Genomic DNA, 13,950 nt, shown 5'->3' with positions numbered 1-13,950 from the left:
AAATGAATAAAAATTATCAGCACCTGGGGAAAGAAAGCTGGATAAGTGCAATAGTTCTGAAGCTGTGAGGAGTCTTGAACCTTTCTGGATACACACAGAGAACCCCAAAACATTCTCAACTTCCCCCAACCCTTACCCCTTGTCATTCTGAGCCTCTTTCACTGGCTTCTTGCTGTGTTTCTCTTTACTCCTTAAGTACTCCTTCAGCTTCTCAGCCCGGTCCAGATACTGCATACACTTTGCCCGGATACTCTCCTTCGCTTTGTCACTGTGAGCCTCATCTGCATTTAGGAACATGAGCAGAGTGTGAGGAAAGGCCTGCACTGTGTCACTATATCACATCAGAGGCAAAAGCAACATAGTAGATGATGGCAGTCAAAGACCTGTACGGTTCATCCAGTGTGCCCAACAAGATAAACTCATTGTATGTGGTACTTTATATGTATACTTGGCCTTGCCATTTTCAGGGCACAGACCGTAGAAGTCTGCCCAGCATTGGCTTTGCTTCTTAATTACTGGTGTTGCCATCTAATCACTGAAGCTTGTTTGGCTTCATGCCTTCCATACAAGATTCCTTTGTGTTTATCCTACACATTTCTTTATTCCATTACCGTGTTCACCTCCCACGAGAGGGCACTGCAGGTAAATACCACCCTCTCCATGAAAAAACTAGTCCCGGCCCCCTTTCAACCTCAATTCATGTCCTCTAGTTCTACCACCTTCCCGTCTCTGGAAAAGGATTGTTTGTAAATTAATAGTGAATATCTCTTACAAATTCTGGGGAAATGTGCACATGTGTGGGGGCATGACTGCATGGAACATCTGGAAAGCCTAGAGTTCTATTGCAATACTTTATTAGTTAGCTCACTAGTACATTTTCTAAAGACCTGTGCGTGGTCCAGATTGAGCCCTGCAGAATTGGCGATGTGGCCCTCAGTAGGGGGTAGGTAATGTTTCAGCCAGGAAACTCACATTTAATGGCATGTAGGAAGTACTCCACCGCATGTTGATACAGCCGCAAAGCTTCTTCATAATTCTTAGCTTTGTCTTCCTCCGTGGCTTTCGTTACCAGATCAATAGCTTTCTGCAGAGACATTCAGTGAAAGGGAGAGAGAGAAACCAGACTTACTGCCACAGATACTTTCAAACACCGCAATGACAAATGAGGGAGAGACTTATCCCCCTCCCCACCCCATAAACTCAAAGCTCTGAAAATATGCATAAGAAAACATGTCAGAAAGATTCGATTGCAAAAGCCTCAAGCCTGGAAACTGAGTACAAGTGAGGCACATGGACAGGCTATGAGGGCAGCTTGTGCAGCTGGGACAGGAGGTTGGTGGTAGGACAGCATGTGTGTGTGCCTGTGTTGCTCACTGTGCTGTAGTTCTGCTCATACACCAAGTACTCGGCTTTCTAATGTGGTCAATCTCTGCCAATCAGTGAAGAAATACTACACAGAACATTACCATTCTCGTTTTTATTTGGTTGGTTCCTGGTATTACTGTCGACTTTACAACACAAAGAGTGGAACATTTATAATGTGATTCCTCTCCCGCTTTTTAAAAATCTGTCCCCAAGTCCTCTCTTCAGCTGTCTGCCCGGTCTTTTCATGCCATACGACACCTGCAATGGCCTCTGATAAAGATCCAGGCCATAGTCATACTTCACATGCATCAAGGTGACATCTGTATCGGTTTCTGATGAATATCTGCTTTTCAATCCTTTGTGCTTTACCCCCGTTTTATGGACATCACTGATACCTACACGGGGCTCTGATGAACATGGTGAAATTAGGCCTTACCTGCTAATTTTCTTTCCTCTAGACCCTCCAGACCGGTTGTTTGTTCTATTTTCCTCAATTCTGGTTCAAACCAGTGCATCTCTATTTCCTCTGCAAGTAGCCTAGTGGTTAGTGCAGTGGACACTGATCCTGAGGAACTGGGTTCGATTCCCACTGCAGCGCCTTGTGATTCTGGGCAAGTCACTTAACCCTCCATTCCCCAGGTACAAATGAGTAGTACCTGTATATAATATGTAAACCGCTTTGAATGTAGTTGCAAAAACCTCAGAAAGGCGGTATATCAAGTCCCATTTCCCTTTCCCTTATGACATCACAATATCAGAAGTGAGCCAAGTATCGGGCAATCAAGCCATTGTGACATCACTGATGAGGTTGGCTCTTATTGGTGGAATGAGTGGAGGAGTAGCCTAGTGGTTAGTGCAGTGGACACTGATCCTGAGGAACTGGGTTCGATTCCCACTGCAGCGCCTTGTGATTCTGGGCAAGTCACTTAACCCTCCATTCCCCAGGTACAAATGAGTAGTACCTGTATATAATATGTAAACCGCTTTGAATGTAGTTGCAAAAACCTCAGAAAGGCGGTATATCAAGTCCCATTTCCCTTTCCCTTATGACATCACAATATCAGAAGTGAGCCAAGTATCGGGCAATCAAGCCATTGTGACATCACTGATGAGGTTGGCTCTTATTGGTGGAATGAGTGGAGGAGTAGCCTAGTGGTTAGTGCAGTGGACACTGATCCTGAGGAACTGGGTTCGATTCCCACTGCAGCGCCTTGTGATTCTGGGCAAGTCACTTAACCCTCCATTCCCCAGGTACAAATGAGTAGTACCTGTATATAATATGTAAACCGCTTTGAATGTAGTTGCAAAAACCTCAGAAAGGCGGTATATCAAGTCCCATTTCCCTTTCCCTTATGACATCACAATATCAGAAGTGAGCCAAGTATCGGGCAATCAAGCCATTGTGACATCACTGATGAGGTTGGCTCTTATTGGTGGAATGAGTGGAGGAGTAGCCTAGTGGTTAGTGCAGTGGACTTTGATCCTGGTGAACTGAGTTCGATTCCTACTGCAGCTCCTTGTGACTCTGGGCAAGTCACTTAACCCCCCATTGCCCCTGGTACAAAATAAGTACCTGAATATATGTAAACCGCTTTGAATGTAGTTGCAAAAACCTCAGAAAGGCAGTATATCAAGTCCCATTTCCCTTTCCCCCTTTCCCTTATGACATCACAATATCATCAGAAGTGAGCCAAGTATCGGGCAATCAAGCCATTGTGACATCACTGATGAGGTTGGCTCTTATTGGTGGAATGAGTGGAGGAGTAGCCTAGTGGTTAGTGCAGTGGACACTGATCCTGAGGAACTGGGTTCGATTCCCACTGCAGCGCCTTGTGATTCTGGGCAAGTCACTTAACCCTCCATTCCCCAGGTACAAATGAGTAGTACCTGTATATAATATGTAAACTGCTTTGAATGTAGTTGCAAAAACCACAGAAAGGTGGTATATCAAGTCCCTTTCCCTATTTCCTCGGATCGGGTGTGGGATTTTGCTCCGTCTCTTCCCACCTGACGTCAGATAATGTGCAATACTGCGCTGTTACTTGAGATAAACCCTGACATTCAGGGATTGCTATTTTTCCCCATCTACATCTCTACTTCCTTGGATTAGGCATGGGAGCTTGCTCCGCCCCTTCCAACTGATAAGAGTTTGGTCTGACTTTTTTCCCCTGGAGGGGAAGATGTTGGATGCATTTTACAAGAAACATGCTAGATCTCATTGTGGGCTGGATAGTTGTCCCCCTTCTTTTTTAAACAACAACGTTATGGTTGAACTGATGGTTGTCTTACAGTGGGAAGATTTCCTTCTGAATTAAGAACATTAGGGAACCAGTGGGAACGGTTACAAATTATAGGCTGATTGCATCAATACCACCGTTTGTAAAATTGATGGAAGGGTAGTTGTGTCACTAACACAGCAGCCCACCTCTGCAAGTCAGGAACCTGCCTATTTTCTTAGACGACTGGCTTTTCGTTGCCTCCTCTCTCCAAGAGACATTTCATGTACTACACACCACTTTCTTCCTCCTCGAGTTATTGAGATTCCTCATCAACGAAGCCACATCTGTACTACAGCCTGCCCAACACATCCAATTCATATGCGCAGACACATGTACACCTTTGCTCAAAGCATTTCTTCCACCTTCACTAATAAGCTCCCTAATACAGCTCACTTGTTAGGTATCCTCCACACAGAAGACCCCCCCCCCCCCCACTTGGTTGCTTCTACACTTTTTAGGCTACATGGCGATGGCCGTTCATATGCTACCACACACCAGACTTCACATGCATTTCTACAATAGGAACTGAATCTCCAGTGGACCAATGGACACATAACCTCTCTCCCACAAGATTCACATCACTGAAAAGATGTGACAGCCCTCCCCTTTGGTGGCAACACCCACCCCATTCGGCACAAGAGAAGCTTTTCCAGCTACCACAAGTTCAGCTTCTACTCATCACAAATACCTCTATCAAAGGTAGGGGACTCATCTCCTTCACCTCCAAATACAGGGAATCTGAATTCCCAAAAGAGAAATGTCCCCACATCAACTGCATCAAGCTCAGGGCAGTGTACTGTGCCCTGTGAGTCTTTAGACCATGGGTCACCAACAAAACCATATTAGAATAGACCAACAATCAAGTGGCCATGTTTCATCTCAACAAGCATGGGAATATGCCATCTCCATCAGGGTGTTGTTACAAGCCACCTATCTGCCAGGGCACCAGAATTCCATAGCAGACTGCCTCAGCAGAAACCTTGATCCCTACGAGTGAGTCTTTCCATGCCCAGGTGGCTCACAGACTTCTTCAAGCCTGAGGAATTCCACAACTTAACCTCTTCGCCACTTATGACAATGCAAGTGCAAGGCCTTGTACTCCATCATTAACAACAATGACTTAGAAATTACCTCCTACCAATCTTCTTACCCTCCATACTCTTCATCGCTCTATGTCCTTAACTATCCCTATCCTTTCTCTCATACCTCTTTTATCCCATTTACCCCTTGTTCACTTGTCCTACCACATACCTCCTTTGTTGATTCTGATACTACAGATTGTATTCTCTTGTTACTATGTAAGCAGTATTGAGCCTGCGATGTGTGGGAAAGCGCGGGATACAAATGTAATAAATAAATAAATAGATGCCTTTTCCATTAGCTGGAGTAACATGTTCCTTTATGCCTATCTCCTACACCCCTGCTTTCCAGGACTATCCAGAAGCCTCATCTGGACAGATCTACCATGATCTTGGTGGCTCCGTACTAACCTTGTCAATCCTGGTTTCTCTTCCTGTTCAAGCTTGCGATGACAGACTGCATACGACTGCCCCAACCATGTCACCTTTCCCACTCCAACAACAGATATCCTGCTGGCAATCAGGAAACTCACTACACACAAGCCTTACAGTCTGAAATTGAAACTTTTCTCAGCCTGGTGCACACAGAGAAATCTTTATAATTCTTTCTACCCAGTCCCTATGGTACTAGAACACTTGCTGCACCTGTCCCAGACTGGACTCAAGACTAACTTGGTCTGGGTCCATCTTAGTATGCTGTCCATGGTACTGCGCTCTCCAACCAACCACTCATCAACCGCTTTATTAAAGGATTTGTGCCCTCCCATCAAACAACCACCACCCCAATGGGACCTCAACCTCGCCCTCAACTGCCTTATGAAACCACTTTTCGAACCTTTCCTCACTTTAGAACTAGAACTTTTTAGAATAGTTTATCAATGGGGAAAAAAAACAAACCAAAAATACCTCCTCTCTGTAATCCCGTTAGTTTTATATGTTAGACTCTGTAATTTCATGTAAATCTATCCCAGCTAAAAATGAATGTTAAAATTCATGTAACTTTTCTTTATTATTGACCCACTTGTTCTACTCTGTAATTTTTTTGTAAATCAATCCCAATTGTTATGGTTATTGTCACTGGTTAAATTCTTCTGTAATCCGCTTCAAACCTTTGAGAGCAGTAAGTGTTGATAGTGTAGGTTCCCGGAGGAAAATACACTATCTCCTACTCCCAAACACTAACACCTATCCACTGAGGGATACTTCTATATATTACCTTACTTACCAATTATCATAATAAACCAAGTAAGTTTTATAGTAAGAGCAAGAAATAAGACAAGTTAGGTATCCAAAAGCTAAGCAAGGCAAATACAAAGAGACAGGTTAGACGGAGGGAAGATTGCAGCCACCTGGTTCACCCGTTAGAGAAATCTGCCCCCCCCCCCAACTTTTCTGGTGAAATAATACTTATATTTACACAGGTTAAAGACTGGCTGAAATACATGATCACGTGACTTTTGTACAGGTGTTCAACGTCAATCTGGAGTTCCCCTAACTGTTGCCTCCAACCATGTTTTCTATCAGACCTATATCATCTTCACGTTTTCTACCGGATGGTCTCCGCCTTGAGTGAATTCCTTCAAAAAGGCGGGAAATAAATCCTAATAAAGTAAAAAAAAAACTACGGTCGACCACCTAAACTTCCGGAAAGCACTAAAAACAGACCTGTTCAGAAAAGCATATCCCACCGACCCAACATTAAAAAACCTGGATACCTGCGACATAATGAAACCAAAGACCGTAATGGACAAATCCTAATTCTTCCTCTCCCTCTCTAATGTTCCCTCAATTGCATTTACCACACATGTACCTCTCTCTACCACAATATCACCTTGTAATTGTATTAGTTCATACCGGAATCAGCTAACGCCATTTACGGTACTATGTAAGCCACATTGAGCCTGCAAATAGTTGGGAAAATGTGGGATACAAATGCAACAAATAACTACATAAACTCCTCCCTACAAGATATCTGCAAGGCCGCTACATGGTCATCACTTCACAGCCCATTACTGCTTACATAGCCCATCTGCAGATGACTCCAATTTTGGCAGGACTGTTCTCCAGGTCGAATGTCCATAATACTACCTCGCTGTCACTGTTAAGTCTATCTGCCTTAGTACTGTGTTAGGCTCCTGGGCGACTGTCGGCTTCCCCCCCCCCCCCCCCCCCCCGTTCTAGTTTAAAAGCTGCTCTATCTCCTTTTTAAAAGTTAGCGGCAGCAGCATGGTTCCATCCCGGTTATGTTTCAACAATTTTATTGATGACAGGTCACTGTAAACACATCCATCAACGATTAAACAGAAATTCCAATGCCAAAGCCTACATGATAAAAGTAGAACAGTACAGACAGTCATCAAACTTTTCACCCTTACATACCATCTTATCCCTCTTCTACTCAGATGTAATTAGTACTTTGATTCTCTTGAACCGTCCATTAATTATTCTTAACCTCCCAACTCCCCCATCCCCCCTCCCTACCCCCTTCCACACCCCCCCCCCCCCCCCGGTTCCATCCCGGTTAAGGTGGAGCCCATCCTTTCGGAACAGTCTCCCCCTTTCCCAGAATGAAGCCTAGTTCCTAACATGCTTCTTGGAGCAGCTGGTCCAGGAACTGACGAGAGGGGGAGCCATTTTGGATCTGGTCCTTGGTGGCGTGCAGGGCATAGTGTGAGAGGTGGTAGTGCTGGGTCCCCTGGGAAATAGTGATCATAACATGATCAAGTTTGAGCTACTATCTGGGATGAACCCACAAAAGAAATCTACTGTACCTGCATTTAATTTTCAAAACGGCAACTATAATAAAATGAGGAAAATGGTTAAAAAGAAACTAAAAGGATCGGCTGGCTGCAAAGGTTAGGACACTCAATCAGGCGTGAACGTTATTCAAAAATACCATCTTGGAAGCCCAGTCCGGATGCATTCCACATATTTGCAAAGGTGGAAAGAAAAGAAAACGACAGCCAGCATGGTTAAAAGATGAACTAAAAGAGACCATTACAGCCAAAAGATGGTCCATCAAAGATTGGAAAAAGGACCCAAACGAAGAAAATAAGAAGCAACATAAGCACAGGAAAGTCAGATGCAATGCATTAATAAAGAAGGCTAAAAGAGAATATGAAGAGAAACTTGCCGCAGAGGCTAAAACACTCATAGCAATAACTTTTTCAGGTACATCAGAAGCAGAAAGCCTAAGAGGGAATCCGTGGGACTGTTAGATCACAAAGGAGCAAAAGGGGCGCTCATTGAGGACAAGGCCATAGCAGAGAAACTGAATTAATTCTGTCTTTATGTAAGAAGATGTACGAGATCTACCTGTACCGGAAATGGTTTTCAAGCCTGATGATGAGGAGGAATTGAAAGAAATCTCGGTGAACCTGGAAGATGTACTGAGCCAAATTGACAAATTAAAGAGTAGTAAATCACCTGGACTGGATGACATACATCCAAGTGTACTCAAAGAACTCAAGCATGAAGTTTATGATCTGCTTTTAGTACTATGTAACCTGTCATTAAAATCATTCGTAGTACATGAAGATTGGAGGATGGCCAATGTGATGCAGATTTTTAAAAAGGGCTCTAGGGGTGATCCGGGAAATTACAGACTGGTAAACCTGACGTCAGTGCCAGGCAAAACAGTGGAAACTATTATAAAGTATAAAATGATAGAACACTTAGACAAACATGGTTTAATGGGACAGAGTATGCATGGGTTCAGCCAAGGGAAGCCTTGCCTCACCAATTTGCTTCATTTCTTTGAAGACGTGAATAAACATGGGATAAACGTGAGCCTGTTAATGTAGTGTATCTAGATTTTCAGAAAGCTTTTGATAAAGTTCCTCATGAGAGACTTCTGAGAAGATTATAGTTATGGGATAGGAGGCAAGGTTCTGGTGTGGATTAGGAACTGGTTATTGGACAGAAAAATTGTCATTTCTCTCAGTTGAGGAGGGTGAACAGTGGAGTGCGACCGGTGCTATAAATGATATGGAAATCAGGATGACGAGTGAGGTGAATAAATTTGCAGATGACACAAGGTTGTTAAAACACATGCGGACTGTGAAATATTGCAGGAAGACTTTAGAAAACTGGAAGATTGGGCATCCAATTGGCAGATGTAATTTAATGTGGACAAATGCAAAGTGATGCACATTGGAAAGAATAATCCGAATCATAGTTACCCGATGCTAGGGTCCACCTTGGGGGTCAGCACTCAAGAAAAAGATCTAAGTGTAGTTGTAGACAATATGCTGAAATCTTTTGCTCAGTGTGCGGCAGCGTCCAAAAAAAGCAAACAGGATGCTAGTAATTATTAGGAAAGGGGTGGTGAATGACTGAAAATAAGATAACACCTTTGTACTGCTCCATCGTACGACTGCACCTTGAGTATTGCATTCAGTTCTGGTCGCCGTATCTCAAAAATATATAGCGGAATTAGAAAAGGTTCAAAGAAGAGCGACCAAAATGAAAAACGGGTGGAACTCCTTCGTATGAGGAAAGGCTAAGAGGTTAGGCTCCTCAGCTTGGAAAAGAGAGGGATAAGGGGACATATGATTGAGGTCTACAAAATCCTGAGTGGTGTTGAATGAGTAGACACAAATTGATTTTTTACTCGTAAAAGTACAAAGACTACGAGACACTCAAGGAAGTTACATGCAAATACTTTTAAAACAAATAACAGGAGATTTTTTTTTTTCACTTAACAAAGAGTTAAGCTCTAGAACTCTTTGTTGGAGGATGTAGTAACAGTGGTTAGCATATCTGTTTAAAAAAAAAAAAAGTATGGACAAGTTCCTGGAGGAAAAGTTCATAGTCTGCTATTCAGATGGACATGGGGAAGCAACTGCTTGCCCTGGGATTGGTAGCATGGAATGTTGCTAATAATTGGGTTTCTGCCAGGTACTTGTGACCTGGCTTGGCCACTGGGCTAGATGGACCATTGGTGTGACCCAGTATGGCTACTCTTATGTTCTTATGGGTATACCTGGGGAGAATGAATGTTGGGGGTAAACACAGGCTCATTCACACATGGGGAGGTTGGATGCTGAGGGTAAACACAGGCTTGTGCACCCATGGGGAAGATGAATACTGATATATGCAAAGGCTTGTGCACACATGAGGAGTGTGAATGTTGGGATATACAGACTCACGTACAGATAGGAAGAAGATGAATATTGGGATAAACACAAACTCGTGTACACTTGGGGAGGGAGTGAATGTTGGGGGGCCTACACAGACTTGTCGTGCATACATGGGGAGGGGTGAATGCAGGGTGTATTGAGAGGCTCGTGCACACATGGGGAGGGGTGAAAGGTGGGGTTTACACAGGCTTGTGCATCCATGGGGAGTGTGAATGTTGAGAAATACAGACTCACGTACAGATAGGAAGAGGCTGAATATTGGGATAAACACATGGGGATTGGGGAGGTTGGATGCTGAGGGTAAACACAGGCTTGTGCACCCATGGGGAGGGGGTGAATGTTGGGGGTTGAGCCTGGCTCGTGCACCCCCATTGCAGGTCCCCCCAGTGCTACCCGTCCCGGGCCTTCTTCCTCCTCCTCCTCCTCCTCCTCCTACCTGCAGAGTTGATGTTGTCATTTCATCCCCAGCTCCGGCCGCTCTTTCCGGTCTCTTCCGGGCGCAAACGCCACCGAGTCTCAGCACAGCTTAGCGCCCCCTTCCGGCCCGGAGGAGCATGTTGACTGCCATTGCGTCACCGGGGTCAAAGGCTGCCTGTGGGCGGGGCGCAGGACCCGTCCTTGGAAAGCCGTCAGGACAGCGCGCTCTCGCCGCGCCCCTCAGTTTGAGGTGGGCCTTGCGCGTGGCCGCCGAAAGGAGGGTTGGGCCGCGCGCGCGACAGCCTGCAAAATAACTCGTCATCAAGTCGTCATCAGTCATAATCGCAGCAGCACTTTGTTTGCACGCGCACCTTGGCCTTTGAATATAGGTGTAAGGTCCTGTTATTGCAATGTTGAAAAAAATAAGCTTCCATTTTAACTACTAAGCATAAATCTAATTAATAGCTGTATTCTGAATTGTTTGTAATTTCTTCTCGATTATATTTGAACAACCCAAATAGATAATTTTACAACACATAAGCATTGCCATACTGAGACAGACCACAGGTCCATCAAGCCCAGTATCCTGTTTCCAATAGTGGCCAATCCAGGTTACAAGTACCTGGCAAGATCCTAGAACAGTAAAGCAGATTTTATGCTGTTTATCCTAGAATATGCATTGGATTTTTCCAAGTCCATCTTAATAATGGTTTATGGACTTTTAGGAAAGTATCAAAACCCTTTCTAAACCCTGCTAAGCTAACTGCTTTTGCCACATTATCTGTCAACAAATTTCAGAGTTTAATTACTTGTTGAGTGAAGAAATATTTTCTCCGATTCATTTTAAATTTACTACATAGTAGCTTCTTTCCATGCACCCTAGTCCTAGTATTTTAGGAAAGAGTAAACAAGTGATTCACATCTATCTCTTCCACTCCACTCAGTATTTTATATACCTCTAACATATCTCCTTTTCTCCAATCAGAAGAGCCCTAACTGCTTTAGCCTTATCTTAAAAGGAAGTTGTCCCATCCCCTTTATCATTTTCAGCACCCTTATCTTTTATAATTCCACTATATTTTTTAGATGCAGTGACTAGAATTGCACACAATATTTGAGGTGCAGTCACACATGGAGAAATACAAAGGCATTATAATATTCTCAGTTTTGTTTTCCATTCCTTTCCTAATAATTCCTATTTGCTTGCTTAGCTGCCACTGCACATTGAGCAGAGGTTTTTTTTAATTATTTCAACATTTTTATTGAGGACAAGCAAAATTAAATACAGTCATCGGCTAGTATACATTCATTACCGTCAACAAAACATACAGAATGTGAATAACTGATAGAATCCGTCATCAACCTTTTTTATTTTAACAAGTTTCTCCCTACTCCCCCTAACACGTCCCCTCCCCTTTTTTTTTGCCTTTCAACATGGTCATTGAGGACAATGCAAATAGCCCACATAGCTCAAATGCAGCAATGTCCACTAGAGCATGAAATTGTCGATTCCCCCCCTTTCCCCCTCCTATATTATCCCCAACTCCCCCCCCCACCATAAGGATCAAGAGGCTCATTTTCAAAGCACTTAGCCTCCCAAAGTTCCATAGAAACCTATGGAACTTAGCCTCCCAAAGTGCTTTGAGGGACATTTTCGATATGACGTCCAAAAGTAAAAGAGTTCTAATGTTACCACAGCAGGTCTCACCAAGTCTCCATTACTTCTGGAAGCAGAGCCCCGGATAGGAGGGAGGTAAGCTGAGAAGGTTCTTTTCCTGGGGTTCACACAGCCAGGGGCCCTCCTCTCTCAACAAGGGAAGCCTGTCCATCCTTGGGTGCTTCAACACGTTGTGACCCCGTTGGCGCGTACCTGCTGCCTGGTATTGGAGGAGCTGTGCAAGAGTGAGGGCTTAGTGAAACTCCCTCAATGGTACGGTCTGCTTCTGAAGCTGCGGATTTTGTCAAAGTGAGCGCTGGCTCTCCTAGCCTCCGAACTGTAAAACTTTCCAGGGTGGTCTGACGGGCGGTTGGGTCTTCCACAGGACTCAAGGAGGTTAGTAACTTGGGTTTCCCCTTCCTTTTCCCCATTTCTAACACAGGGAAAATTCCCGACCAAGATTCACTCACTGGTGTTCAGGAGCTCCGTAAAGCCACGTCTGCTCCAGCCGCCATCTTGGATCCCAAGAAGTTCATTTTCAAAAAAAAGAAAAATGTCTTCTTCTCCGCAGTCTTCCAGAGTCATGAGTCACTGGCAGCGAGTAAGACACATTATTTCTGGCTGCCCCGGGGCTTCCCTCTGCTGCTGTCCCACCTCCTGTGATGCAACATCCTGTGAGCGAGGCAGCAACAGCAAGAAGGTTCCAAGTCTGGCAGAAACAGTGTGTCTTGCTCGCTGATGATCTTTTGAACTGTTCCAATAAAGATCACTTCTTTGAACTATCGTCTCCCTCGGTTTTTTTTTTTTTTGGAAGAGCCAATCTACCCTACTGCTTGGTGTTTCTCTTACTTGCTGATGGTACCTTACCCATGTTTGAAGGATCATTGGCAGGAGCAGAAGAGCATTGCTAAACATGTGGGGAAGAGGGAGATGCCAGATGGGGTGGGAGAAGATATGCCACATGCATAGGACAGGGAAGAATGGGAGTACAGACCCACAAGTGGGCAGGGCAAATGCCAGACCTACAGGAGGAGAAGTAGAGATGCCAGATTGGTCTATGGGGGTGGATAGTGAGAGCAGAGGGGGGGAGATACCAGACCAGGGTGGGGAGGAAGAAGAAAGCAGGGGAAGATGTTGTACTCCAGGAGCGAAAAGAGCAAGAGAGTGGACAATAGAGGGGAGAGAAATGCTGGACCCACTGGGAAAAAAGAGAGAGAGAAAGGGACCAGTGAATGATGGAAGAAAGAGTGAGAGATGGGGGACCAATGGGGAGTGGAGGGAAAAGAGAGACTGAACCAAGGAATGATAAGAGACAGAGGAACAGATGCTGGCCCTAGGTTGGGGGTGCAGAAGAAGGGGAAGAGAGGAGAGCGGGACAGATGCTGGACCAATGTAGGGATGGAGAGAGAGATGCCAGATTTGGGGTGGGGGCAGGGGAGAAAATAAACTGGACAGGGATGAGATAGGGACAGAGAACAAAAATGCTAAGCATGGAGGATGCATAGGGACAGGGATAGAGAGGTAGCATGCTGTACACAGAGAGAGGGACAGAGACACAGACGGTAGATACAGGACAGATAGGGACACAAAAGGGAGATGTTGGACAGCATGAATAAGGGACACAGAGGGAAGACAGATGGCGGACATGGAGTGAGATGAGATGTGAAATGGATAGAAGACCAGTACAAGACATTGGTACCAAAGCATGAAATACTCAGGCTACAAAGGTAGAAAACAATATTTATTCTAAATTAATTGGAATGTGTCAATTTTGGCAAGTACATTTCTTTGATAACTTACATTTCAGTTTCTATTCCATTAGTGTTGCTGACTTTTTGAGGGTTCCAGTTTAGTTTTGTTGTTGTCTTAATATCTCTACAATTGATATGTGATCCCTTGTTTCATAGTTGTTGAGGGTCTGCCTGGTTTTTTTTTGCATGTGACCAAGATGTGGTTTCTCTAGCAGGTGGCTTCTGTGAGGTGTTCTGTTAGTGTTAAATTTTCTGTGTAGG

The 13,950-nt window shown here is 44.4% G+C and overlaps 1 protein-coding gene across 1 annotated transcript in view; it reads right to left on the bottom strand.

Moving 5' to 3' along the window:
* Nucleotides 1–10,372, bottom strand: part of LOC115459196 (vacuolar protein sorting-associated protein 4A) — a 33,759-nt gene extending 23,387 nt beyond the window's left edge. Inside the window, exons 1-3 of the mRNA XM_030189057.1 lie at nt 10,301–10,372; nt 973–1,084; nt 137–281 (exon numbers count right to left, since the gene is read on the bottom strand). Of these exons, the coding sequence (XP_030044917.1) occupies nt 137–281; nt 973–1,084; nt 10,301–10,321 (278 nt within the window). The 5' untranslated portion in view covers nt 10,322–10,372. The remainder of the gene's footprint in view (nt 1–136; nt 282–972; nt 1,085–10,300) is intronic.
* Nucleotides 10,373–13,950: the final 3,578 nt, after the last annotated feature.

The sequence above is a fragment of the Microcaecilia unicolor genome, unplaced genomic scaffold (genome assembly GCF_901765095.1).
Source record: "Microcaecilia unicolor unplaced genomic scaffold, aMicUni1.1, whole genome shotgun sequence".
NCBI lineage: Eukaryota > Metazoa > Chordata > Amphibia > Gymnophiona > Siphonopidae > Microcaecilia > Microcaecilia unicolor.
This window is presented reverse-complemented; position numbering and strand designations above follow the sequence as displayed.